The 27966-nt window shown below is 45.2% G+C and overlaps 3 protein-coding genes across 4 annotated transcripts in view; all 3 read left to right on the top strand.

Annotated features, from left to right (window-relative positions):
* Nucleotides 1-85: 85 nt before the first annotated feature.
* On the top strand, nucleotides 86-7077 carry SUMO2 (small ubiquitin like modifier 2). Its single transcript, XM_042032511.1, has 4 exons — nucleotides 86-284; nucleotides 1616-1747; nucleotides 4792-4863; nucleotides 6387-7077. Exons 1-4 carry the CDS (start codon nucleotides 264-266, stop codon nucleotides 6447-6449), a joined length of 288 nt encoding a protein of 95 aa, XP_041888445.1. The 5' UTR covers nucleotides 86-263; the 3' UTR covers nucleotides 6450-7077.
* A 7069-nt stretch (nucleotides 7078-14146) lies between these two features.
* Nucleotides 14147-24575, top strand: JPT1 (Jupiter microtubule associated homolog 1). The gene is made up of 5 exons (XM_042032510.1): nucleotides 14147-14320; nucleotides 16946-17088; nucleotides 17702-17799; nucleotides 19713-19740; nucleotides 23597-24575. The coding sequence occupies exons 1-5, from the start codon at nucleotides 14265-14267 to the stop codon at nucleotides 23743-23745; spliced, it is 474 nt and encodes a 157-aa protein (XP_041888444.1). The 5' UTR covers nucleotides 14147-14264; the 3' UTR covers nucleotides 23746-24575.
* Nucleotides 24576-25178: 603 nt separating this feature from the next.
* Nucleotides 25179-27966, top strand: part of NT5C (5', 3'-nucleotidase, cytosolic) — a 7144-nt gene continuing 4356 nt past the window's right edge. Inside the window, exon 1 of one of the 2 annotated variants that reach the window (XM_042032502.1) lies at nucleotides 25179-25743. In XM_042032502.1, the coding sequence (XP_041888436.1) occupies nucleotides 25264-25743 (480 nt within the window). In that variant the 5' untranslated portion in view covers nucleotides 25179-25263. The remainder of the gene's footprint in view (nucleotides 25744-27966) is intronic. The other variant, XM_042032501.1, reaches the window with a different exon arrangement.

Raw genomic sequence — 27966 nt, 5'->3', positions numbered from 1 at the left:
CCCCCGCCCGGCCCTGGCTCCGCCCCCTCCCCGCGCGCCGGGGCCCAATGGGCGGCGGGAACGCGCCCGGGGGGGAGGGGGAAGCGCGGCGGGTGCGCGCACGCACGGGGCAAGGCGCGGCCCCGCGGCTGTGCGTGCGCGCTCCCGGCCCCCCCGCCTTCCCCTCTCTCTGTGTCCCTCTCTCTCCCTCTCTCCGCCGCGCTCGGCCGGCTCTGCCCCCCCTTTGTGCGCGCTCCGAGCCGCCCCCGCATCGCCGACTCGCCATGGCCGACGAGAAGCCCAAGGTGAGGCCGGCGCGCTCCGCAGTTCCCGCCGCCGCGCTCGGCCCCTCAGGCGGCGGCCCCGGCCCGCAGCCCCCGCGCCGCCTTTGCGCGCCATTTTCCTGCGCGGGTGGGGGGGGCCGAGGCCGCGGCTCCCGGGGCGGGCGGGGGATCCCCGGGGAGAGGGGGGGCGAGCCCGGGCCGCCTTCCCGCCCTCCGCGGGGAGAGAGGCAGGTCTGGAGGCGGTTGTTGCTGCCTTCCTCCTCCGCGGCCGCAGCATCCCCGCCGGCCGCCTCGGCAGCCGCTGCCCTCACGGTCCCCTCACGGCTCCGGCCCCTTTGTGCCGCCTCTGGCCCCACTCGGGGCCGGGGGAGCCGCGGGGGCTCCGCTCCGCACGGCAGGAATTAACAGCGGCCGCCGCCGGGGGGTTGGATGTAGCAACAACCCAGTTTCTTTTTTGGGGGTAGATTTTTTTTTTTTTTTTCTCCCTCCCCCTCCTTCCTTTTTTTTTCCTCCCCCACACGATTTTTAAACCGAGTTCGAAGTGGCGGAGGGCGCGGGGCCGCGCGCGGGCTGACACATGGCGGGACCCGGCTCCCAGAAAAGAGGGAAAACAAAGCTGGGATGGGGGTGCCGGGCACCCCCGGAGCGGGACAGCCCCGATCCCCGTCCCTCTGCCCTGAGGCCGGCCAGAACACGAGGGACCGAGCTGGAAGTTGATCCTCCGCAGTTTTCCGCTCCGAGAGGGTCGGGCTGCTTGATGTGGGTTTTTTTTAAACGTTTTCTGAAGAAGACGACTTGGGCCGCTTCAGGTTTTATCACCATTTCAAATATAGCCCTTTAAAGTATCTGTAAAGTTTTTTTAATAAGTACGTCAAACGGTAGGAGAAAGTTTGAGATGCAATGAGAAAGAGCCTTGGTGCTGGTTGGGATCACAGTTATTATAATACAAATCAGATATAACAGATCATAGTTATAACATAAGTAACTTAATTCCTTTCCGAGGGAGCACTGGTGTTGCACATTGTTTTGCTTTTGATAGAAATAACTTTTTTTTTTTAACATCTGTTTTGAACGCCTGGCCTGGTAATTCTTCATTGCTAAATTTCCAGTCTGTAGGATGACAGCTAATATCAGATTTTTTTTTTTGTATGTGGCTTTTTTCTTTAAATTTTCAACTGAAAAGTACTGACCTTTATTCCCTAATTCAAGGTTTCCAGTCAGTAAATAGCTATAATATCTTTATTTCCTCCTTATTAATAACCTGTTGCACTTTGGTAAAATGTTAACTTCTTGTTTCATACCTTTTTTTACAAAGTGTTGGTTATTTTTTTTTTCTTTTATTTCCTCCACAGGAAGGAGTGAAGACTGAAAACAATGACCACATTAATCTGAAGGTGGCAGGGCAAGATGGGTCTGTGGTGCAGTTTAAGATTAAGAGGCACACACCACTTAGTAAACTAATGAAAGCCTATTGTGAACGACAGGTATGATCTCAGGAAAACGGTGTCTGGGGGAGAACTGCTCTCCACAGGGATAGAGGAAGACAGTTAAAGTCTTAAAACTTAAGTAAATATGCAAAATGATAGACGTTGAACAGAAACTAATTGTGCTGTGGGAATTGTATTGTCCTTGGGGTTTGTTACAGGGAGGACTGAGAAGGTTGTGACAGGAAACGGGTGAAATAAAGATCTGTTGTCATGTGTGAAATCTGCATTTATAGGTGGAGGCTTCTGGGAGGTACCTGCAGCTCTACTGCTCAGAAATATTAGTGTGGAAAGGGTGGGTTTGGGATGAACTTAGGGGACAGAGAGTTGAGTGATAATCAGGGATTTTTACAGCTCTGAGTAACTCCCTGGACTGGTCATTGACTTCTGATTTATTAGCTTAATTGTAGTGAGATGAGAAGTTGCCTCGAGAAGGAGCTTGTACATTTAATGATGAGCTTTGTTTTTTCTCTTGTGGCCTGGTTGACAAATGAATCTTCTGAGAGACAAATCCCCTGTATTTGCTGATGTGGTGGCAGCTGCAGCCGGTCTGTGAGGCTGCAAGCAGCTATTGCAAGTTTTAAAACCACCTGTTTGAGTAGAGCTATGGAACTCTTCCTTCTGAAACATCTGATCAGGGAAATTTTGTCTTTGTTTTCCGTGATTTTTTTAAATTACTGTCTGCCTTTAAAAAGTTCTAGCTCTACAAAAGTGTTTAGAATTCGTGAATTTTTAATTTTTTAAACACAAATATTCAGTTTTACTATTACTACAATAAAGTCAGTATAACATATTGGAGCAACTATTTCATTACCAGGAAAAAAAACCCTGTAAATCACACAGAGAGTAGTAAAACCTCTTGAGTTTACTCTGTGCCACAACAGAGTAGAAGTAAAGACAGGAAAAATCAGCTCTTACTGAACATATGAATATGTTCTTGTATGAGTGTTCGGAGGAGAAATTTGTGAGTGTTGGAAGCTGTGAGTTTGTTTTTCCTGCCTCAGTCATACAAACTCTTGTTACATTTTGCAAATCACTATGTTGCTTTTTCCAGTCATAGAGTGCAGTTATATCTGGCATTCAGGGAGTTTGAGGATTAGTTATTTGTCTATAAAGTCCTGGGAAATAAGATTTTAAAAGTATCATTCATTTCTAGTTACTCTGAAACAAACAAAAATAACATACTAAGTTGTCTTAGATTGCCAAAATGTTTACTCTGCTTAAAGGAAAACAAAATCAAAGCCAGCAAAAACCCCCCAGATTGGAGGGGAAAAATCAGTAAATCTTGAGAATGGGAGACTTTTTTTCTGATCTCAGTTGTAAGCAGTAAGTATCCAAAGAATATTTTTATGGAGGTGGATTTGTCTTTAAATTTTATTTCTTAGGTGCTTACTTCTGAAATTTTGCTTAAAAACATTTGTATTGCATGTCTCTAAAAGTTAGATTTTATTCATGTATTTATTTACCTAACTAGGTACACCCCAGCTTAAATCCTTAAACTGTGGACTTTAGATTTAATTTTGGAGAGGTGGTAGAGAACTTAGCAGTTATAAAGGATGATAATCATCTGTTCTGTGTAGTAGATTTAAAAGGGAAGTAGCTAAACTTGAGTGATCTGTTGAGAAGATCAAGAGTATTTTGTGATTATTTTAAATGGTGAAAAAATCATCCATGGACCATACTTCATGTTTTGTGGACACTAAGCTCACCAAAGTACAGTTTTTCAGTATGTTTTCAGCTAACATTTATTTAGTTCATAAAGTTGTCATGAACCTGGAAAAAACCAACACACTGGGAATAGGAAATACGTGTTTTAAGAAACACAATGTCACAGAAAAGGGCTCAAACCAAATGTTGCTGTGCAGAAATGTGTTGCTGCCATGAGACTGATCCACACAGTTTCCTTAGACCAGATGATGTTCTGAGTGAACACTGCAGTGTCTTGGTCATGCTGGAGAAGACATTTTGCTGTGAACTGTAAAGTTAATTAAAAAAAAAAAGTTTACTCACATTTATTAAAATATTTTTCCTGACAAATCTACTCCTCAGAAATAATTACTACATTGTTTTCTGTTGTGTGTGACATCCGCTCTTGCCAGGCTGAATGAAGGCTTCTCTTCTAACTCAGAGATGCCAAAGCACGACGCTGCAATCCATTGGATTGGCTTCAAAACCAGACTGGGCTTCTTGGCTATTTAGATACTCTGGAGAGAATGGATAGAACTGGAAAGGAAGTTTGTATCCCCAAATGTCACTGACATGCCCTTGCAGAATGTGGGGTGCTATAAAATACCTTGGAAAACTCACTGGTGATTTTGGAGCTGATGTTATCAGTTGAAGAGGTTGTTTGTTACTCCCAAGTTACATTTTTCAGTCTGTTGGCTCAGGTGAGAATGAGAGATGTTCTTCTAGGGATGGAAGAGGCCAGCAAAATGAGTGTTGTGTGGTAGAAATGCTTATCTAGAATACTGCTGGGTAATTTGTGGAAGTAGAAAATTCCTTCATTTTTTCCATCTGTGCACGGAAAAACTTTGATACATTGATTTCTTGATAATAGGAATTGGAGGTCAGAAAGTTCCCATTGCTTACTCTTTGCTGCTGAAGACTTAATTTTGTTGTTGCATTTCTGGAAGAAATATTTCAGAATACCTTTTTCTTTGGAGAAGATCAAAAAGAAGTATTGAGTATCACTGTTCATGTTACCTAGAGCATTGCATCTAGTTTTTAAGTGAATTACTCAAAAGCACAATAAACCTGCTGGCCTTTGGGGTGTAGCAGAAATGGCTTTATTTTAACTCAGTCAGTGGGGGCACTGTTGCTTCTCACGAGTTGTTGGACACAATGCAATGTTTAATACAAAACAGATTGCAGGGATTTGGAGTGAAATGCCTAAAAGTCAGGGCATGAGGGGAGAACAGAATCTCTGTCCTGCATAATGGTGGCTTTTAATGATGGTGCTGCAATTCAGTGACAAGTTCAAGAGTAAACTACTGAGTACTTTGACACCAGATTTATTTCCCTTTGTGTTGCTTCTCTTTGTCCAGGGGTTGTCAATGAGGCAAATCAGATTCCGGTTCGATGGGCAGCCAATTAATGAAACAGACACACCTGCACAGGTAAACAGCACAAGCAAGGCTAAAGAACTACTTGAAATTCACTGCAGGAGTTGATGCTTCTGTTTCCTATCAAATACTTATGTAAATGTGTATATTACTGATAGAACTGGATTTTTTAAATCATTATTTTGGTGTAACTAGTTTGGGATTATTAGAAATAGAATCCAGGACTTTATTTAGGGTTTTGAATAATAAATCTGTATCACTGTAGTAATAAAACAAAAAAATTAAGTACAGTGTACAGACGGTGAGTCCTGTAAAACTTTCACTTTATTAGGTCATGGCTCTGAGATAAGGATGGTAAGTTAAGAATTGAGTTTTTCTTGAAGCAATGGCTTTATTTTTTATATAAAAGCTTGCCAGGATGTTATCAGAGATCCTGTTTGCAAGCTTGCATTTGTAGTACAAAAGTACTTTTCTGTTTGTAATTTGAAGCTGTTTCAGCAGCATAAAATTAATGAATATGGTGAAGTTTGGGTTGTCTGTAAGTAGTTGAATGAAGGCCATTCCAAGAACAGAATGGTTCCCTGTGGCTGTGGAGCATTTTTCTGTCCTGCGCCATGGAGCTGTGTTTAATCAGCTTGACCAAGTGATAGTTTTATCTGCTCTTCAGAACCACTTGTTATGAAATAATGGACTTTAGTTTTTAGTTCTGAATTTTCTAAGCTGTTGCTTCAAAGATTGTGTGTCTTATGGCCCCAATCTGTGTAACTTTTTAACTTGGAAAACTGATAATTGAGGCAACAGGATGATTTTTCTCTCCAGCCATGTTTTCCTGAAGCTCAGATCAGTCTGTTTATATCTGTGGTCAATGGCATAGACCAGTTTGATTTCCTGAGCAGCAGCTGAGTCTGTTTAGAAATATAACTTGCATTAGTTACAGCAGTTCCTTCAGTTTTGGTACAGATTTTGTCAGTAGGTGCCATTAACATCCCAGGAATATCAACTGTAAAAATTAGGGTGAAAAAAGAGAATTATATTAATGAAGTTTTCTGCTCCTCACTGGCAGTTTGTTACATGGCTACATGCAAAGTGTTTTTAATTTTTTTGTGCTTGACGATTCTTGGTTTTACTGCCTGGTTGGGCAGAGGCCTTAATTCCAGTCTGCTTCCCCAGGGCTGTAGCCATTTGAGCAGCAGCAGCCAAGTGGAATTGTGGCAATGTTCTAAGGTAAACGGAGGGAGTAAATAGGAGAACAAAGGTGCAATGGCAAAGCAGGCAACAGAAATGAAATATTATAAATCTATTTCTTAGGAGTCACACAGTGTACCCTGAAGTTAGTACTAGAATTTGTTCTAGGTCCACAGTTATCAATTGGCATTTTTTTTTCTGTGATGTTTCTTTGCTTTTGAGTTAGTGAGTTTTGTTAAATGTACAAAGGGATGGTGGTGGAGGGGAATGGGGCTGCTCTAGTTAAGTTGCATAGCAAGTAAACATAAAAAGTCAGGAACTGTAAGAACAACCCAGGCTGCTGTAGAGATGTGAGAAGAGTTGAAAGCCCTTTTTTCTTTTTTCTGCTGTAGTTGGAAATGGAGGATGAAGATACAATTGATGTGTTCCAGCAGCAAACAGGAGGAGTTTACTAAAACAAACACACAAAAAAGATCCTTCTACTTTCCTCTCCAGAACTGTGCTACCACAGGCGACACTTCACAATTAGAAAAATGAGACTTGGTTCAGCCACATCCTGACTACTGCAGTATAGTTTTCTCTCTTCTCTCTGATTTTTTTTTCCTATTCCTTTTATTGTACATAAAGTAACTGGTGATGTGCACAGACATAATGCATATTTTTTTTTAACTAAATGGCCAATGGTATGTTTTGATCAACATTTAATGGAGATGGGGTGGGAAAACAAACTGGTTCTGTGAAAATGCCCCTCTCTCCGTTAGTGGCATGCTCCTTCTACTTTTACAGAATCACAGAATAAGCCGAGTTATCTTTATATTCCAGTAAGTTATTTTGCTCTCACTGTTCAAAACAAAAACCTTGCATACCTTGTTTGATTGGATAATTTCAATGTTTTTCTTTTATCATTGTAAAACCAAGGGCAATTTTATAACTTTTTTGTACGTAGCTGTTACATGTAGAGCAATCTCTGTCTAAGTAGGGGTAAATTACTCTTTAAAAAAAAAAAGGCAAAAAAAAATCCTAGATAGTTTTCCCTTCAAGTAAAACGTCTTGTTGTTTAAATAAACTTCTTGTTTAAAATAACCAGCTTTCTTTCTTTTTCTGCGGAGTAATAGTACTCAGCACCTGTATTTCTTTCTCTGCAGCACTTTATGCCTCTCAAATCTCAGCTTTCTCTGTGGTAAGTAAGCATAATCCCCCTTGTCTAGGCAGAAGACTGTTGGAAAATGAAAGGCTTCCTTGAGACCTGTCAGTCAGCAGTTGAACTGGAAATAGAAGTCAATTTTCTCTTACTTTGATTTCTTTTTTTTTTTCTTTTCTTTTCTTTTTTTTTTTTTTTTGGTGAATGCTCTGCTAAGCCAAAACTGTTTGATTAGGCAAACTGCAAAATACTGAACTACTTAGTAATGCCTTTGGGTTGAGCTCTTTTTGTCAGTCTTTAATACAAGCATCAATATTGTTGTTGCAGTAAGACTCTGTATTTGAATGCTTATTGATGTAAACATTAAGTTAAAGAGAGCAAATAATTTCATTAACCATTCAGTTTACCATGGTATCAAATGGGAGATGCTTGGAAATGTAAAGCAAAAATAAAAAATTGAGTTCTGTTTTTGGGTGTATTTAGCTATGGTGGTGGAGGTTCCAAGCTCTGCTTTACCCCACTCTGCTGTTCTGCTTGGAAGAGGGGAAGAGGCTGGAAGTACTGAAGGGAGATACAGTGATGGCGGTGTTTTTCACAAGTCTTTTCCACAGTTCTCGAGTTCTTGGGGAACTTCTTGGGGGAAGTTTAGAGGTTGCAGTGAAATCCATGGACGTTCGTGGAAGATTATACACCTGTCAAACCCACAGCCCATGTTATTCTCTGATGTCCTAGGAATGTTCTGATATTTTGTAGTGTTTGCAGTAAGTTAATGCTCTTTTAGATATTAATTTGTTAGAAGAGGCCACACTTTGGTGGTATTTTTTGTAACAGTTAATTCAAGGAATGATTATTACATGTGGGGCCTGCTTGAGCTGAAAGTTCTATGGCAGAATGATGGGTGTGTGCATTTAGCTGATGAGTTGCGATCTGTTTGTCTTCTGTCAGGAATAACACATTTGATGCTACATTAGTTACATCTAATGGAGATACAGGGAAAATTAACATCTGTTTTTGCAGTTGCTTTTGACTCTGTAGCTGAAGAATGTAATCTACTGTGCCTCTGTTTTGATTCAAGGAAATGCTACTGCTAAGCAGATTACTTCTCATTCTGGGATGTATCTTGTAGACTTCTGTGGTGTTTTGCAGGATTGAAATTCCCTCTTGTGAACAAATGTATGCATAGCCAAACTCTAAAAGGCCTAGAAAAAACTACTTTGAAGAAAAAAAGAGGGCGGTGGGGGAATATATTTCAACATATTTCCTAGGTTACACATGGAATACATTGCTCTTTGGCTTTAGGATCTCTGGCTTTTAAGATGGCTAAACTTCTGATATCAGTGTATAAAATTCTTTCAACTTGATGTCATGCCAAGACTTTTTTCAGGAGAAAGCTATCTTTATCTTGTTTGGTCCAAAAAGGTGTTTGGACTTGCTTTAGTTTCTGAAGAAAGGGTGAGGTCTCCTTAAATACAATTTTTTTTTCAGCTCAACTTAAGATTGTGAAGCTCAAAGCTCCCTGTTGTATCTTGCCTTTTACTTTTTATTTCCTGAGGCAACAGAAATCAAGTGACAGGTACTGAAGAGCTTTTAAAAGCAATGTCTTCATTTCCTGAATTAGTCAAGTGTTACTTCATCTGTCATGAACTTATGTGCAGCATTCACCTACATTCCTCCATTTTTCACATCTTTTGCTGTTACCTGGGATTGCGCATGTTCCTGAAATGATTCTTCTAACAATGCTGAATGGTGTTTGTTATGTTAGGTGGTGACTGCAGCCAAAAACTGATAAAATGGTCTTTTCTGAGACAGTTTCTTGGTTTTTTAATCTAATCATGAAAACATCTCAAAGAACTTCAGGGACGTAGTTCCTCAAGAGCCTCAGAAGCTGAATTTCTGTTAGTGTAGCAAACTGAAGTGGGCTGATTTCTGATTCTGGTTCTGATGCATAACACATTTGTGTTACAGTAAGGCAGAAATACTGTCCTTAAAAAAAAAAAAATTAGCACTCTTCCTCCATGGTCATGCAAGTACTCTCTTTATGTCAGAACTTGTTTTTGTCTGTACTCCTCTGGTGCTACAGATTCACCTGTGGATTCCTGATTGCTGGACCCCTCAGTGGTTTTACTGTGACTACCTCTTAGCTAAGGAAGCTGCTGCTGGGGGTGAGAATTTGGAAGTGGTATGGAGTACAGGGATATGGACAATTTGGATCAACTTATTTGGAGTTGCCTTTGCTGCTTGGCTTGGTTTGTGGCAGTTCCCAGGTTTACAGTGGTAGCCACATGGACTTCTGGGAGTCCACGTGTCGGAGGACAACCGGGCAAAGAGATCTTGTCAGGCTAGTTGGGAGGTAAGTTCTTCATGCTTTGTTAAGCAGCTGGGATCTTTCGAGAGCCTGGGAAAATTATATTATCCACAATTTTCAAATAATATGTTCTAAAGTGACTGCCATGCAATTTAGTTAATATTTCTCCCATGGTTTTTAAATGAAAAAAGATGGAGTAAGTCATAATTGGATCCAGTTCCCGGTGAGTTCTGGGAGATGGCTGGACCCTGCCTTCGGCCTGTGCTGGGGTTTTAGTCCCTCAAATTAGTTATGGACATGACCAGTTACTTAAAAATGGGTAACCAAAATTGTGTCAGGTACCTTAAGTAAGGCATTTTTATTCATGTGCAGGGAAGATAATGACAGATTGAAATCACAGCTGCTTTGGGTGGCTGACACCTGAAAACCAGTGCCTTGGTTTATCTGCACAGTGGGGATCACACCCACCCCAGGGGGCTCTTGTGGGGGTCAGTGTTAACTGGCCTGAGGTGCTGGTTGAACAGGGGTTCAGCAGTGCAAGGCTGCTCTGACATGGAATCTTCCAAGCTGCCAGGACTGTAAGGAAATACTCCAAGTGGTAACATGAGAGAGATTCTTGTACTGGCATATGGAGGTGTTTTTAACAAAAGAAAAATCCCTGAAGTAACACTAAGATAATTGTTGCTTCAAGATAACTGCAATATCAGAACAGAGACACCATCTCTGCAAGGGTTAAGGTCAAAGGGAGATGATTTTCCAGCAGGAATTTTCCTTTCTAGTACCTTCACTTCATTACTTCCGAGTCAATGTAACTAAGTGCTGTCATTTGCCTGGTGGATGCTGGTTCTATTGTGTCTCTTACTGCAACATTAATGAAAAGGCATAATGTGAGCCGCTCAAAGAGAGGAGACTTCCTAGGCTTCAGCCAGCTGGAAATAACTGAATTTCTAAGGAATAGCAATTTGTTTTCAAAGCTAAAAATGACAAGATGCCTCCTTGGTCGTCATGTGAACAATAAATCTGAGTATTTTTCTTAGAATTCTAGGTAGTGGCCTCTTCTCATTACATGTGTGTCAGCTGCTGTGATGGACTCTTACAGAGTACTAATCTAAAAAATTTAAATAACTTGGATTATTTTTAATTATATTACCATCATAATGCATTTAACTCTGGTTTATTGAGGTTTGTTCATTCTGCCTGCAATGAGTTTCCAAACAATGTGTTCTGGTAGGGAATAATCAATCCTGTAGTTTGTCTTGCTTTTTAGTACTTAGGGGCAGAAGGAATTGGTGGTACAGCACTTTTCCTGGGTGATTGGGATGTAGGAGTGTGAGGATAAGTGGAAGATGGAATTTTGATCCCTGTTCTCAGTTTTTGATTGACTTCCAAGATGCTTAATTACTGGGGTTTCCTGGTTTCTCCCCTAGCAGCATGGGATGGTGATCTTACTGTAACATGGAGGTGCCGGGAGCCCCACCCGGTGTTCATAGAATGGTTGAAGTCCCTTTAAGGGAAGAGTTTTCCCTAATCCCAGAAGGATTTCAGTTTACATGGAAGGGGTGAGGTGGGGTGGTGGTGCTGTGAAAGGACTGGCTGGGTGTCAGCAGAGATCCCAGGAGGGAAGGTCAGCAGGTGCTGGAGAAGGACAAGGGATGTGTGTGAGTCAGTGAGGAGCTGCAGTGGGAATGGGCACTGTGGGAAGAGCTGTAGGTTTAAACAATCCCAGTATGAGGATGACTTTGGAGCACTGGGGAAAGGCTAAGGTTGTGGAAGCCCAACTAGCAAATAGAGTTTCTCCTTTGGAAAGGGATATTCTTCAGGGAAACATGGATGCAAGGGATACCCTTTGTGGTGAATTTTGTGCTGGTTTTGGTGGCTTAGATCTCCCCCTTCCAGCACCCAGCCCATGGATCCCATCAAAGCACATCCGATGCCCTGCAAAGGCTCTTGAAGGATCAAGACTTGAATCCCACTTCAGTAAGAAAACTTCCCACTTGAATAAGAAAACCTCACTGTTTGAGAAAACTGAAACAAAACAAAAATGGGACACTGATTTCCCCTTCCAGCAATCCCTGCTTTTTCCCACTAAGGAGGAACACTTTGACCACGACCAGGCTTGGTGGTGTTGGATGCCCAGACAGGAACAGCAGTGTGAGTTGGCCATTCTGCTTTTCGTGTTGTTCAGAGCTACATCTGCAGCTCTGAGAGGAGTCCTGGCACTGTGGTGCAATCCCCTTCCCCAAGCAGTGACAGACTGTTGGGAACGTTTCCTGAAGATGTTGAGAGGTACCAGAGCAACTTTTACAACTCTTGCAAACAACAGCATCAGCTCTGTAGGACAAACCATTGGATCTGTAGGATACCACGTTCCACTGAACCTCCTCTGTGCATCACTCCAGATGCAAAAATCTGACAGCGGCAAATCCAGCTGTGGCAAGGATTGTTTATTAGCTGGCACTTTATCTTCAGCTGTGAGTGAAACAGGTCAAGAGAAGACTGAGTCAAACCCTCTTTTTTTTGTGCCATGTGCTTGGAATAAAGAAGGAATGCTCTCTGTGACAGCCGTAAGTAGCAGAGACTGGAATGAAGAAACCCGTGGTCACAGAAGGATGACCAAGCTGAGGCTTTTCTCAAACCAATGGTATCTCTCCTTGCCTAACCCTTGCATTTCCTGGAGTCTTGTTGAGACTTCCAGATGCTTTGTGCATTCCTTGCTGGTGGAATTTCAACAACAGGTGGAATTGTTTGGTGTCTGAGTCTTCCAGACAGCTGCTGAGAATTGTTCTAGTCAAATGTCATCTTCCTGAGATGGATCGTAAGCCCAGTTTCTGTAGCCGTCTTCATAAACCCCTTCATCTTACAATGGATGAATAGTCAGAAAAGCAGCTTTTATTTAAGGGCCACCCTGCAGCCAGGCCTGTGAGAGATCAGTGGGGCCCCTTGGAAACACAGTTTAGAATTCTAAAGCTCCATGTTAAAACTGGCTTTGTCATAGGGAATGGGTTTTTCGTCATCTTGACTTTAAAAAATGGCTCTGTGTGTGTCTCAGGGGTACAAATTAAAGAGTCAAATCCTGTGGGTTTGAATAAGAAGCATCTAGATTACAAAATACTTCTGCAAGTTCCTGAGAGAGCAGATGGTTACCTGTGTGCAGGTAGGCATCATTTGACTTCTTAATGCCCAAGCCTAAGGGATAATAGAATTAAAACAACTGTGTCATGTTACTTAAAAATTCCCTTTAATCTGCCACTAAAAAGATGTGATGCAACAGAGAATTCGCTGGGGATCTAAATAGTGGTTGGAGCTTTTTAAATTAAAAAAAAACCCAGGATTTTTTTTTTTTAATGGATCCTAGATTAGCAAAAATAAAACACTGGTCCTCTTTGTGTATATTTAACAGTTCTTCTCTTTCATGATCTGTGTTAATTTTAAGGCTGGTGTTAATTCAGATGCTGGACAACTCATGTTGTGCATAGAGGGATGTAACACAATCCATGTGTTCTCCAGACCAAAAAGAAATACCTTTATCTAGAAAGTGTTTTGGGGCTGTTGTTGGTGGAAACTGGGAGGGGTGGCTGGCACAGATGGGTTTTCTTTCCCCTTTCTTCCTACTTTACGCAAGTGCTAATTGAAATAATGTTGCTGATGCGTAGGTTTTAGAGTAAAAGTTGTGATCAGGGAAGCATCTGTGTCTGTCGAAGTTGCAGGGAAGCTCCCAGTCACCAAATCAAAGGTGGATGTGACAGACAGGTCAGCAGCCAACATGTGATTTAAACCCAGTGCTGTGAGTTTTGTGCTGGCCTTGGTGGGAGATGCACAACCCAGAATGTGCAGCCTTGTGCTTTTGACAGCCAGGTGAGCAGCGTCGCTGGGCCTTGTACTCCAGCTACAATAGCCGTGCTGGAACTCAATTTTCATGCAATAATCCAAAATAATACACCGATATTGCAAATTATTTTATTCTGCCGTGATTTTTGAGTTGTTGGGCGTTCCTCACCAGGCCTGTGGCCCTGCAGGCCCTTGGCTGTGTCTCAGCCCTCGTCGGATCCAACCTCCAAGGCCACAGCAGCCTTGTGCCAACACCTCCCGCACCGCGATGGCCTCGGTGCGGTTCATCCCCGTACCTTGGAGCTGCTCCGTGACACCTCTGAGGCACCTGCAGGGCTTGCACAGGCCGGGCATGGCAATGAGTGTGAGGGAGCAGGGCCTTGCGCGGCCAAGGGGATGCCAGGGGTGGGTTTGGTGGCGCCATGGCCGCTGTGGTGGTGTGCCCTGAGCGGTGTCTGTGGGAACAGGAGCCATGCAGGGGGTCACGGAACCAGCGATGGGGCGGCACAGCCTCCCGCACAGCCCCCCTCACGGCCCGGCCCGGCCCCTCCCGGGCCCTTCAGAGTGGGAGCGCCGCGGGGACTTTTGTCTGGCCTCAGGTGCGCCTGAGCCAATCACAGCTCGCCGGCGGTGAGCGACAGCGCTCCCGCCAATCAGCAGCAAGGGGCGGCACCGCCCAGAGCCAGTCACCGCAGAGCAGACGTAGTGCTTCACCAATGGGCTCTCAGCGGTGAGGCAAAGGCGCCTCGGAATAGACAGCGAGGCGGGGCAAGTGGGAGAGTGGCAGGGTGCTGTCCAATAGGATCTCGCGACTTCATTTGAACCGGCCAATGAGGAGGCCGGAGGTGGGATGGGCTTGCGGTGCGTATAAAAGGCGCGGGGGTGCGGGCGGCGGCTGCAGTTGTCACCGGTAGCGGTAAGGTCCGGTAGCGGGAGCAGTTCCGTCTCTCGGGTCCTCACTGTACAGAGCACTTCCCTCGGTCCGGCCCCTCCGCCATGACCACCACGGCCACGTTCTCGGGCATGGACCCCAATGGCAGGAACAGCTCCAGGTCTGCGGGGCTCTAGAGGGCCGCTGGGACCCAGAGGGCGGTGGGTCTGGGGGTCCCGGGGAGGGCATGTCCGGAGCGGTGCTGGGGCGTGGTGCTGGGGCGGAGGCTCCGGCCGGGCCGGGGCTGTGGGTGTGCGGTTCCTCCCGGCCTCTCCCGGGCGGGTCGGCCGGGGGCGGGGGCGGCCGCGCCCACCCGGATGGGCTACGGGGGCATCCTGGGGCCGCGCCGTGCCCGGGGGAGGAAGGTGCGGGAGCTGCCGAGACCCGCCCGGGCCGCTCGGTGCGGCCCCGCCGCCGGCGCCGAACAAAGAAGGGAGGCGACTCCCCGCCTCGCCGCGCAGCCACGGCGCGGGGGCGGGGGGCACCGCGCCCCTCCGCCTGCCTGCCTTCCCCACATCGCCGCGGCCCCCGCGCCCCTCGGCCCCGCGGAGCCGCCGCGGGCTGGGTGGGGCCGGGCGAGCTCCATTGTCTGCGCTGCTCGCCCCCCCCCCGCCCGCCCCGCGCCGCTCTGCCCGGGGGGGCCCGTTCGGTCCGCGAGCTGCCGGTGCTCGAACCGGGGTCGCCCCTTCCCCGGGCCGCGACCCCGCTCCCGAGGGCGACCCAGGGCTGGAAGGGGCGTTGGGGGGGGGGGGGCCGAGAAGCGGAGCCTGTCTGGAAACAAAGAAAACTTGGCAGGTTGGTCTGGAGGAGATGCACAGCGCTGGGTCGGGCACCCGCGGTCTCGGGAGTCACAGCTGGAGAGGATCGTGTCGTTTTCCACACTGTCGTGGCTTTTTTCTCTAAGGTTGTGGCCTGACAAAGCGGATGCTTCCTGTTCCCTTTTGGTTTTTCAGAGTGTATTTTAAAGCAGAAAAAAAAAAAAAACCCAACCCTTTACAAAGCTTGTTTTTAAACCTTTCACCTGAGCTCTTCCTGGAGCTGTGGGTGGATTTTCGGTGGACATCACTGGGCATGAGGTGGAATTTTAACAGCATGTCATTGCTTGTAGTTTAAACGTGGCTTTCATAAAGCAGGTTACAGCATTTGATGCTGTGAGAGGCTTCTAATAAAATCTGTCAGCATTTACCTGAGGTTGGTAAAAGCGATTATTCCTTTCTAACAGTTTGAGTGATGGATTTTTTTCCCCCCTTCAGTTGCCTTTTCTGTTAATGTCATTAAGTCTGTCAGTGGAAACTGTTGTGCCCTTAAGAGAGTACTGGTTTCACTGCTCTGGTAAAAAGAGGTGATCTAAGGTTTGGGAACAAGCCCTGCTTTGAACAGACTGTTCTTCAGATTAGTAACTGCAACACCTATAACTAAGAAAATAAACCTTCTATACGTTTCCTCACAGAAAAAAAAAAGATAAAGGAGTGATTCAAGACCATTACACCACATCTTGATTCAGAAAGGAGACAAAACAAGTCATAATAAAACACATTCTCCAGTCTCCTGGGATCCTCCCATTAGCGGCTGAGCATTAGTAATTCTTAGTAAGAGAATTTGTTAGGAAAAGTGTTTTTCTGGTTAAGAAAATATCCATGTCACACACCTTTAGGAATTTCCCTTGCCATTGGGGTGTTTGAGCTCTGTAGCATGGAGAAGCGTTTTTGTGTTGCAGCTGGAATGTAACAGGCACAAGTTCTCCAAAGATGTGAATTGTACAATTTGACACACTCTTTGTGTTGAATTCCCAGGTTTGGAGCATTAACAAGCTGGGTGCTGTTTCCTGTTCTAATTTTGATTGATTAAGTTGCTAAGAAGAGGAAGTGTGCACCATCCTTAGTTTGTCCTGGTGTTCATTTTGGAGCCCTGGAGGTCTTTAAAGACCAGGAAGCCCCAGGTTCTGTTGATGTCCTCACATCTCTCTGGGAGTTTTGAAAGTTCTCACACACAGTTTTATTCTCCTGGCTTTTGTCTGGCTTCTCCAGCTAACCCAGAATCTCTTGCTTATGAAAATAAGATCAGGAGGAGTTTATGTTTCAAGATTTGTTCTGCTGCAGCTGTTCATTTTGGTTGGGTTCTGCAGGTTGGAAAGCAGACTGCAATCAAGCTCTTGAAGTACTGAGCAGGCTTCTTTTGTGTCTGTCTAAGAGCAGATTGTTAGATTTAGGTTACATATCTGGAGCTTTGTACACGTGTCTCTCCTAATAATAGTCAACTGCAAGCTGTTTAATTTCACTTTTTACTTCTAGACCAGCAGCATGCTGCAGATTTGAGGGTTTTTTCCTGAGGAAACAAATCTAAATAAAGGCTGCAGCCCCCAGCCATCAGTGGTGCAACCAGTCCTTTGATTCAAACTTCAGTCTTTGCTGTGCAGCCAGTTTGAAGATGAATATTAACCTTCCCAGGGTACTCTTAAAAAAGCTGGAATTTGACATGCCCACATAGTTATTTTTATTTTTTATTTGGCTCAGATTGATGGGAGCAGCCCTTGCTGTGACACCGGGTGGAACAAGGGCACAAGTAGAGCGCGGGAGCATTTTATTTTTGTAAGTGCCACTGAAGAGCAGTGGAGATAAGAGTGCCAGGATGGAATTCTGGCTGGGGCTTACCTGGGTAGTTGAAGTGATGTGCTGGAGCCTCTGTTTGACATGCTGGGAGTGCAGCTGGGGGCTGGCACAGGGTGTAAAGCTGCCTCTCTCTGCAGAGTGCTGCGTCCTCCCGGCGGCGGCTCCAACTTCTCCCTGGGCTTTGACGAGCCCAAAGAACAACCCGTGAGGAGGAACAAAATGGCATCCAGCATCTTTGGAACTCCTGAGGAGAACCCACCTTCCTGGGCTAAAGCATCAGGTAAGGCTGTAGTGCTTTGTTTCCACATCTGCTGACGGCTATTGATTCATTTTGTGGCTTCGCCTGATGCTGCTGGTGGCTGTGTGGAAACCAGAGTTCCCTTCCTGCTTGGTACTTTGGGGCTATAAATCATGTCTGCTTGCAGGGGATTGTTTATTTCTCATTAATTTCTTCCAGGAGGGTTTATTTTATTCAAGTGTTGGGCATGTTACAAGCAGAGAATTGTATTTTGGATGCAATTTCTCCAAGTCACACAAGTGGACTTGTGTCTTACTGTTTGGAGTAGCACTAATTGGTCTTGATTATTCAGAGGAAGTTTATCCTCGTGTTTTCACAGCTGGGATTAAGCTTCCCTTTCTGCAGAACACTGCCAGTATGGGTGGCCTTGGGATCCCAAACTCCATCTGTTTAAATGACACCCTCACTGCATGGGGTGCTGCTGTAAGACAGTAATTTGTGAGTTATTATCTAAAGGACCAGGACTCTTTAGAATGGCAAAGCTGTAATTTAAAAGAAAAACCTCTCCCAGTGTACCCAAATCTATGACTGTTTATGATCTGCTTTCACATCAAGTTTATCTTGCAAACTGGTTAGAATCAATCTCTGCTTGTAGGGGCTAAGCCAGGTGAAACCAGAGACAGCTGTGAATCGTCTGGACCACAAAGAACAAACTCAACTGAGGCAAACTGTGGAGACTTTGTAGATCCCAAGGTCAGTACTTGACTACAAAGAGCCTGATAATGGACAATTCACACTCTGTGTGGGATTAATTTATCACGGATGTTCACACAGTTGGAAGCATTGTAGGATTTGAAGCCTTTCTCTCAAATCTGTTTTTTCCTGAAGGTTCCCCTTTCCATCTGGTACTCTTCCAGTATGCTGAGGAAGGAAGGGCTGGATTTTTCACAAGGACCACTTTGTAGAGCTCTTTACCCATCTCATTGCTGAGACAGTAATGAAGTGGTGTGAAATCTGATTTCAGCTCTGTGTGTAATTGTGGGTTTAAACATCTCACAAACAATAGTTACTACAGCAAACTCTGTGTGGGTCTGACAAAGAACTTGGTTTCACATCCCAGCAAATTCTTACCTCAGTAGCATCAATGCCTGTTTTGTTTTAATAATACCATCAGGTGTGTTATTTTCTATATAAACTCCTTACTTAGTGGCAATATGGAGCATGATTTGTAGTGTTAATGGTGTTAATTAAGTGAAATTTGCTAGATGTGTGACTACATTTAATGGGAAAAACAGGGTTCTTTTGAAACACAGTAAATTCAGTAAAAAACCAGTAATTCCTCTGAACTTAGGTCCCTAGGAATGTATGATAGCCTGTGTTTGCATGAACAAAGTGGAAAAAAGAAATCTTGTTGTTTAAAACTCTCCAGCTGTAGGTTTTCTGAAAAGAACTGGGTAGGTAAGTAATTGATCTCAAATGTTGTAGCAGACACCTTTCATCATAGGTTTTATTTTGGTAATTGGCATCAAGCACCACAGCCCATTTTTGTTATTAATTGTAGCTTTAAGTCACAAAACTGTTCTTTGTTACGAAAAATGTCTTGTTTCAATTTAGCAAATATAAGTGAGTTTATTTTCTGTGGTATATTTTCTGCTATAAATTTAACTGTTTAGTCTAATTCTACTTTCTGCTAAATTGTTTTGAATACTGTGGTTCTCAGCTTTGCAAACAGATTCTTCCCATGTGGAATACTTTACTTTTATGCAGTAATTCAGCTGCAAACAGCCTGAGACTTAAGGTGATACATTTGTGTCAGTTTCTGTGCTTTTTTTAATCCAAATTTCTGCAGTTTCACTGTGTAGTTAGCAATGTTAAATCTATAAAAGCTGATAAGCCTGATGCCATTGAGGAGCCTTGGCTGCTGCGGGGAAACTCCCTATTTTTGTGTCAAGCTGCAGCCTGTGAACAGATTCAGTATGCAAAGAATGTTTAACTGTTTATGTAGTGAAGGAAGCTTCATCAGGAACAAAAAAGCTGATCTGTATTTCACAAATGAAGTTAAATACCCTGGGCAGAACAAATGCTCTTGGCCTTGCCAACAGATAAATGTTCAGTGTTGCAAAGAGTTGCTCAGTAGAAAGCAGAGGACACTCAACTCTTGCTTGTTGCTGTCATAGTAATTTTTTTGCCCTTCCTGCTGGGCAGTGGGAATGTTCTGGATCCTGTCAGTGCTGCCTGATGTGGGATGCTCTGTACAATAAAGTGTTCATACCCACCTGTGTCCTTCACTGTGGGAATAACAAATGTGCCATGTGTCATCAGGATTACTCCAATATCTGTTTCAACTTTTGGAAGTATGTTACGTAAAGAAAGAGTTGGTTAAGTTATAAGTCAATCTGTCAGAAATGGTGCTTACAAACCCATGATTTCAGTCTGCAGATTATGAGTGCAGACCCCACTGTGCCACTCTGGGTTCTGTCCCCTTCTTGGAACCCAGAGCCCATTGCTGCTGTAAAAGTGCCTCCCTGCATCTGTGGTGCCACATAGAGCAGTGTGCCCAGTCACACCATGTGCCAGTGGTCACACCATGCAGGAGTATCCACTCCATGGAATAGGAAAATGCTTTGTGAGACATGAGGTGTAACATGTTCCTTTCTCTTTTCTAGGGAGGAGATATTGGTGGTGACATTTTTGGTGAGTAACTCCCTTGGACTCCTCTAGTAAAAGCCTTTTGCAGGTCGCTTTGCAGTAGAAGAGGATGTAGGATCTATAAATGGTCATTTATTAGGAAAGAGGAAGCCTGGGATTGTCACTGGAATCCATCAAAACAACGTGACCAACTGCTTCAGTGGAGTGTGGGCTTGGAGGGAAATGGTGTAGTGCTGTTGCTCATCAGGGTAAAAAGGAGAACAGTCCTGTTGGTTTATTTTGCCAGCAGCTGCTGGTGTCAAGACGTGTCTGAGTACTAGAAGGTAAGATGGAGACTGTTTTGCAAAGAGTTCAGTGATTGAAAGGCCAGACTGCTGTTAGGGTTGCTTGTAATTAAATAGAACAGTCAAAATAATTGATTTTAGTTTAGCAGTTTCCTTCTTTCCCACAGTCTTCTCATACAGCAAACTCCACATTGACAGAAGGAATGAAACCCAGCTACTGCTTCTGGAAGTAGCTGCATTAACCAGCTCTTAACTTCCTATTGCTTTTAAAATGCTGATTTCTGCCAAGGAAGTTGATCTGCATACTGCAAATCGCTTGTAAACAGAGGCATTTCCCCTTCAAGTACTTTTTCTAGCTCTGAGGCTGGAAATGTCTCCTTTGCAAGATTCACTTTAGGAATAGCTGACTTCCTGATGACAGGAGTGTGTGTGTTGACTGCTGCTTTCCAAGTGCTACTTTCAACACTTAAGAGTGGTGGGACATCCCTGAGGCCATTAGCACCTCCGTGTCCTGAAAAGACTTTTGCTGGGAGGGGGGGGAAGCTTTTCCAGAACTTCTGCACTACCTCTGAGTGGTATCTGTATGCAAAATAAGGGTTGCCTCTCTAGCAGGCTGCTTCTAATGCAACTGTACAGGCTCTAGGATTTCTTTCCCATGTCTGTTTGATCTTAATTAGCACTGTAGGCATCTAGAGTTTATGCCTTGAGTAGGAGGATGTGGTTTGCTAATAGAAGAAAACTGCTCTAAGGGCTGCTGCTTTGCCTGGTGCTTGTTTAAACCAGCTCCCCACAGGGCAGAGGAGATCCCACAAACAGCAGGGAGGTGACAAGGACTGGGATGCCAGGAAGCAGAAATAGGGCTGCCTGGCATCAGGACAGCTGGCTGAAACTTGGAGTGCAGAGTGGTATTCCTGACTTTTTAAAAAAGTTCACATTTCTACAGGTGTTGTATTTGTCTTTTGGTTTGTTTCTGGCAAGTGACAGTGAAGGAAGTTCTTATCAAGGGTCAGGTAAATCTGTGCTGGGAGGTGGTTAAAAAACAAATGTTATGGAAAGTAACTGGGGTTGTTTCCTGTTGTGGCCATGACTGAATATTAAATTTTTGAAGGTGGCCAAGCTGAAATAAAAATAGCAGGCAAAGGTTTGAATGTTAAACTTTCACTGATGGTGCTCAGGAAGGAGTAGAAATCAATGCCTCCTGCAAAAGGTGTCTGTGGTAGATACCTAAACGTCCTGATGGATTGTTAAATTGATTCCTACCATTGACAGCTTTGGGTGTTGTAGCTCAATGGAGCCCAGTCTCACTCATCTGGCTGTGTCACTCCTCCCATGTGTCAGGTGGAATTGTATATTTATTAATCAAGCCTGTCTAGGGTAAAAAACCCACTTCTTTTACAGCAGGGCTCTTGTTTCCTCTTTGGGAGCTGTAGTTCCTTTCTGGGCATCAGAGTTCCCAGTGGCTTGCAGTGCACTCAGCAGGGAGCTGCTTCAGGGATTCGACCCTTTCTGAGAAGGGAAGAGCTTTGATATTTTATCTGATCCTGTTGGGTTTACCATGTCACTCATCAGGTTGGCAAACTTACTTTGACTATGTGGGAAGTGCTAATGTCTATCAGCTACACAGGGAGCTACAGAAACTTCCCCCAAAGCCTCCTGTGCTGGTAATTCTTGTTTCTTCTGTGATTCAGGGGCAGTGTGCGCTGAATGAATGTGAGCAGCTAAGGAGAATTAGGCAGTGCCCGATTGAGTGTCAGCAGTGCCTGACTGTACATGACCCACAGGAAGGTGGAGCCTGGATCTTGCACAGTGCTGGGACTGTCCCCAGGCAGGGACATTCAGCACTTGCTGTGTCAGCAGACACTGGGCCACAGCAGCTACAGGAGCTTCAGGCTTAAAACGTGGTGTTAAGTGTTTGTTTCAGCTATGCTGGGTTAGTGAGTGCAGCAGAGAATCCGTAGCGATTATTCCTGATTGCATGCAGGCTATGCTCAGATGCTGGAGTTCTTTGGGATTATAATAAGCATGAATATGGGGAGGTTCAGTGGACACAAGTGGGGTTTTGGTGTTTCTGATAACATTTTGCATTGGAAAAAATAAACTGAGTTGACACAGGATGTAAGACAAGCTGCTGCTGGGGGTAGGAGGAATAGGAGGCAAAGGGTAGGACTTAGTAATTACCTTTCAGGTTGGAAAAATGAGCTAGGGAAGGTGATGTTGGGGGTGGTTTTATTCAGTGCCTTCGTCTGTGACCTGGAAAAGGTAATGAACAGTGAAGTCTCCAATTTTGTTGATGATATTACCTCTTTGAAGTAGTCAAATTGTGCTGATGGTGGGAAAATCTCACCGTCAGAAGGACTCAGCTAAATGAGGTAGGCAGGATAATCCCTGTGTAAGCAAGTGTAAAGTAATGAATCTAGGAGGGGAGAAAACCCCAAAAACTAAACCATGGCAGCCTTATGTTCAGCTCTGTGCTGTGGTGCTCCCAGGATCTGCCTCAATTCCTTCTCCTTGAAATTCTTTGAGGTGTTTGGAGGTGCCAGCAAAATACTGAATTTCATCAGGGAGAGGATGGAAAATGACATCATTTTTTTCTGTAAACAATGGTAATACCTTGAATTGTGTGCAGTCCTTGACACGTGAAGAGCAGGGGGTTGTAGTGGAGGTGACAGGGAAGAGGATGGGGTGCAGTGGCTGCTCTGTGAGGGGAGATTGGAATAGTTGTGCCTGTTCAGTTTGAAGAGAAGGCTAGGGGAGGCAATTTGATCAAGATCTACTAAATCATGAAGCTTAAGGTGAATGTGCAGCAGTTTCCTGAATTCTCCCAACCCAGAATTAGTGAGCATGAGATAAAACAAAAGGGTCTGTTGAAAACAGGTGAGGTTCATCTTCACCCTCGATATCAGGGGCTACTTGGTGCTGATTTGGGCCTTTGGCTCAGAACTGGTCGTGCTAACCTGTAAAAATGTGAGATGCTGATGTACTTGCTGTACCAATTGTCAAAGCAGATACATTAGTTTGCTCAAGTATCTAAAGTGCTTCCTGTGAAGAATTCCTTCTGTGCCCTGTCTTTGCTTGTGGTTGCTCAGAAGGATTTAAGATAAAACTCTCACGTGCTCTCCAGGGAGTGTACAATCAGAGCCTCCCCATGCATGGCTGCTCCCTGGTGTGTCCTGTGTGAAGCCTCAGAAGTGTGTCAGATCCTCTTCCCTCCAGTTAGGAAATTGGGGATGCAGTTTGAGCTCCTGCTGGTGCTGCTGTGACTCCCAGCACCTGCTCAAACTCGAGTGACAATGCCAGAGTCACAACGCTGACTAATTATATGTACAAGACTTAAGCCTTAAGCTGCTTGTCATTAACAAAGATGAATTGCTGGTGTCCCCTAATAACAGCTGGGTGAATGTGGCTCTTGCTGAACGCCTGAGACTGAGCTGTAAGGCCTCAGATTTGATCTGAGAAACACTTCTGAGGGCTGAGTCTGCCCTGCCAGTGGTTGATAGCATTGGAGTGTGTCTGTACCCCTGGACAAAACTGACAGGAGCTGAGCTTCCATCTGAGCCAGCCGAACATCTGGCTCTCATCATCCACATCAAACACTTTAAAAGCTTCTTTTCTTCTAGAAAACACTGAGGCTGATGTAGAAGCTGCCCCAGGTCAGAGTGAAGAAAAGTCCCTGCCTGCTGCACCTGTTCCTAGCCCAGTAGCACCAGCACCTGCACCCTCCAGGAGAAATCCACCCGGTGGCAAGTCCAGCCTAGTCCTCGGTTAAACCTTTCCCTTCCTGACTGTTTTGAACTCGTGTCTGTTTTCTTTCCCCCATGCTTGTGAACTGCACAACTTGAGCCTGACTGTACATCTCAAATTTCTTTCATTAAAGAGAAGCACTTTATGTACTCCATCTTTTTTTGAAATCAAGGGTTTTTTTCCACTTCTGTCCTGTGTTTCCCCCAGATCTACTGGAAGTGACATGAGTGTTTTCTAGTGATAGACTTGAGGGAAAGCTTTATGAAGTATTGTAATGTAATTCAAAGGAGAGTAGCTTGGTTCTAAGTGTGCTTAGAAGGTTTTTGTACTGAGAATTTTTTTTTTTTTTTTTTAGAACCCCTTAGCTTTACAAGGGTCTAGAATCCTGGTTAACCAGGCCAGCAAACAATCAGCAAGAGCAGTCCCTTCCTCCTCCACATGTGGGATTTAGGGATCTAAAAGGCTTCATTGACTGCATGTGGTAAATGCCTTGTGCCCTGCTGTGCCATATAAATCATTAAGTGGTTAATGTACACCATGCTGCCTTTAAAAATAAAATAAATCTTGATACTGGACTACTATGACACAGGGTCTGTGCCAAATAGAGGGCTGATGACCAGAGCCACCTGGCCTAGTGCTGGGAAGGGGCTGATTCAGACTTTATTCAGTAAAGGTGGAGTGGATTATATAACTAAGAATTACAGGGCATTTTTTTTTTTTTTACAACTGACTCAATGCTGTGCATGATCATGCTGGTGCTTGACCATGAGGTGAAAATCTCATCCTTTAAAGTGTGTGTTGTAATTTCACGAAGCTGGATTGTTGCTTAAAAGTAAATAATATAGAAATTTTGAAGCAGTGTTTCCTGTGTGGGTTTTATTTCATGGTTTTGGTTTTGCTTTGTTCTCAGTTGTCCTTGTCTCAGCCAACCTGCCCTGTTCTAACAGAGGAGAGTTCTTAAACCTGGCTCGAGGTCATCAACATATGCCATCTTCTCCTGAAGAGAGAATCTGACTTCTCTCTTCATTTTTGTCTTCTAGATCAGAAAACTGTGGAATATGGCTTGATATGTATAATCTGTTTTATCCAAAATACTGTTTTTTCTCAAAATTGAGGAAAGTGTATTTTCCTCACTAAAAAGAAAAGAGAGGAGGACCCTAAAAAGGGAGGGGGTGGAATTGAGACCAAACCATGACGTTCTTTGCTGTCCTGGCAGGGCTCTGCTGCCCAATAAGCCACAGCAGAGGCTCTGTATGGAGCTCCCGTGTCTGCTGGTGCCTCTTCCAGCCTTCTGGAAGAACCGGTGCCTGAAAGCACCCTGGCTTTCCAGATCCCTGCTGGAGAAGCCCTGCCCTGGGGTGCTGAACCTACCGAACTGGATTTGCTCTGCCGTACTCCTCCTCTCCTCCATCTGGGGGGGGGTTCCCTGTAGCTGATGTGCTCCGTGCCCTGCACCAGCTGCATCGAGAGCATGGGGAATTACCCAGAAATTAATATTTCCTTTGCAAGCGCCATGCCCAGGGGAACTTGTTAATGCTCCTTGATGGCTGCTGAGGCTCCACTGCGCTTCTTTCTCCTCGGGGGGGGACGTGGCAGCCGCATCCCGGCCACCGCGGGGTCCCCAGGAGTGCCGGGATCGGCTTTTGTGGGCTTTTTCTCTATTCCTGCTGTGGACCCCACCCTGTTCCCACGCGGGGCTGCCTTCCAGGCGCCCCGCCCCTTCATGCATATTCATGTGGCTAATACATATGCATGCGCGCTCTCGCGTGTGCCGGAGCCGGGGGCGCTGCGCCCGCGTGTGCCGGGAGCGGAGAGCCGGGATCCGGGATCTGGGATCGGGATGGGCAGCGCGGCCGCGCCGCTGCGGGTGCTGGTGGACATGGACGGGGTCCTGGCCGACTTCGAGGGCGCGGTGCTGCGGGAATTCCGCGCCCGCTTCCCGGCGGAGCCGCGCGTGGAGCTGGAGGAGCGCAGGGGCTTCTCGGTGCGGGAGCAGTACCGCAGCCTGCGGGAGGACCTGGCGGTGAGTGCGGCTGCGGGGCCAACACACCCTCCCCATCCCGCTGGGAAACCTCTCCCTGCCCGCCAGGCTGGGCACAACTCAGCGTGGGACCAGTGGTTTTTAAAATCCCCTTAAGTTATCTGCAGGTTTTTTTGTTCATGTATACCTAAATGGGATTCGTTTAAGGGATACTCACGTAAACAAGGCCGTGTTTGTTTATGTAAGATAATAACCAAAATCATGGCTATTCACTATATGTACAGGTTCCTAGTTCCAGGAACTTGGGACCATCAATTGCCATCGATCAGAGCTCTGGCAGTTTGGAGCCTGTGGGAATGCTGACTGGATCCACACTCCTGTCTATCAGCCAGTGGCAGGAGCCACTCTATGGGACAGGAGGGAAATGAAATTGTCATTTCTTAGTAACAAACGCCCAGGCTCAGTAAAGGATCTTAAAATGAGCAATGGACTTTTCAGGGAATGTGTACAACACAGCCCAGATCAGCATCTGTTCCATTTCCTGACAGAGCCCTCGACTGTCCTGTGGTGACCAGAAGGAAGGGTGAAGTCTGGATTTACAGTATTTGTAATTTTGCTTTGCAAACCTCTCTGTTACTCATTCAGCCATCAGCAAACATTCAAAATGGCAGCAGTTTGCATGGATGGAGGGTGTTCCACCAGCCTTCTCCTGCTGTTCCTGATCTCTTACCTGCCGTGCACTCAGCTTGTCAGGGCATGCAGAGGGAATATGGATGCAGGATTTCATTCTGTACAAACCCAGATATAACATTTATAGTTCTTGTCTTGCTGTGGAGCCGTGTGAGCATGTGCAGAGTGCTCTGGGAGCTTTGGGTAAATTACTGTTCTGCTGCACAGCAAGAGCAAGAACATGAGTAGGTAAAGAGCAAGCATCTTCAGATGGTTCAGTGAATGGTTTGATGACAAAACTCCCACACACACATCCCTCTGTAAAGGGTTGGTGATCCTCCTGGAAGAAGTCACTGATTATCACTGCACAAATTAAGGCTGCATGAAACACAGAATTAGAAATACTGTGAATCCAGGCTTCACCCTTCCTTCTGGTCACCACAGGACAGTCAAGGACTCGGTAAAGAAACCACTGATCTGGGTTGTGCTGAACACCGTCCCTGAGAAGTTCATTGCTCATTTTAAAAACCTGTACTGAGCCTGGCGGGTTTTACTGCTAAGAAACGACAATTCACATTAATTTCACTGCTGTTCCATAGTGAGGTAAAGGCTCCTGCACCAGAATAAGGGGCTGGAGTGCTGGATCCAGTCAGCATTTCCACAGGCTCCAAACTGCCTGCGTTCTAATCGATGACTATTGATGGTAAGAAGCTCCTGGAACCAGAAGCCTGTAAATATAGTCAGCAGACATAAATTTGGCTATTATTTTGCAGAAACAAACATGATTTATTGTTTAAATGACTAGTCCTTAAGTGAATCTCACGGACGAAAAAAAAGTTGCAGGAAATTTAAGGGGTCATGACTTTTTATTTGTTCTTTTTTGGAAGGTCTTACAGTCTGATCTATCCAGAAAATTGCATTTTGTTCTATTTCTGGAAACCCCATTCCCTGATTTGGTTCATGCTCATCCTGTTCCTCCCCAGACCTTAGGTGTGGCAATGAAATAACCAGACAACTGGTTTGAATCCCACGCACACCAGCAGTGGCTAAAAGCTCTTATCTTGCTGTTCTAGCCTGGCTTCCTAAGGAAATTAGCTTTATGGAGCTGTGCTGTGTGTCTGTCTCCTTCAGTAATCTCTGGAGCTTTGGGCTGGTTTAGGTATGTTTGGCAGAACAATGAAGTTATAGTTTTAAAGATTTGAGGCTCCTTTGGGTTTTATGTAAATACCATACATTATTTTAAAAACAGAGCCCTTGTTTGTTCTGCTGTGGCTGTATAGGGTGTCTGTGGGGCAGGAGAATCCCCATGGAAAGTCTGTCCTTGGCACAAGCTGCAGGGAAAGCTTTGGCAGGAACCAGCAGCCCACACAGGGCAGTTTGTGGGGCCACGTGTCCATGCAGGGAAACTGAGCCTGCAATTTGTCAGTGCTGAAAGGAGGGGATCAGCTGGACACCAGGGGGTTAGCTGGACACCAGGGGGTGAGCTGGACACCAGGGGATCAGCTGGACACCAGGGGGTGAGCTGGACACCAGGGGGTGAGCTGGACACCAGGGGATCAGCTGGACACCAGGGGATCAGCTGGACACCAGGGGGTG

Source organism: Corvus kubaryi, unplaced genomic scaffold, assembly GCF_017639235.1.
Source record: "Corvus kubaryi isolate FWS band 111438036 unplaced genomic scaffold, C.kubaryi_AGA036_p1.0 37353, whole genome shotgun sequence".
NCBI lineage: Eukaryota > Metazoa > Chordata > Aves > Passeriformes > Corvidae > Corvus > Corvus kubaryi.
Note: the sequence above shows the minus strand (reverse complement) of the source record. Positions and strands in the feature narration are given on the sequence as shown.

What these genes read in the sequence shown, in the direction of transcription:
- JPT1 (XM_042032510.1), top strand. Translation starts at nt 14,265, where the DNA reads ATGACCACCACGGCCACGTTCTCGGGCATGGACCCCAATGGCAGGAAC. An exon ending in AATGGCAGGAACAGCTCCAG is followed by an intron (nt 14,321 to 16,945) that starts GTCTGCGGGGCT and finishes CTCTCTCTGCAG; the next exon opens with AGTGCTGCGTCCTCCCGGCG. An exon ending in GAGACTTTGTAGATCCCAAG is followed by an intron (nt 17,800 to 19,712) that starts GTCAGTACTTGA and finishes TCTCTTTTCTAG; the next exon opens with GGAGGAGATATTGGTGGTGA.
- SUMO2 (XM_042032511.1), top strand. Translation starts at nt 264, where the DNA reads ATGGCCGACGAGAAGCCCAAG. An exon ending in AAGCCTATTGTGAACGACAG is followed by an intron (nt 1,748 to 4,791) that starts GTATGATCTCAG and finishes CTCTTTGTCCAG; the next exon opens with GGGTTGTCAATGAGGCAAAT. An exon ending in AAACAGACACACCTGCACAG is followed by an intron (nt 4,864 to 6,386) that starts GTAAACAGCACA and finishes TTTCTGCTGTAG; the next exon opens with TTGGAAATGGAGGATGAAGA.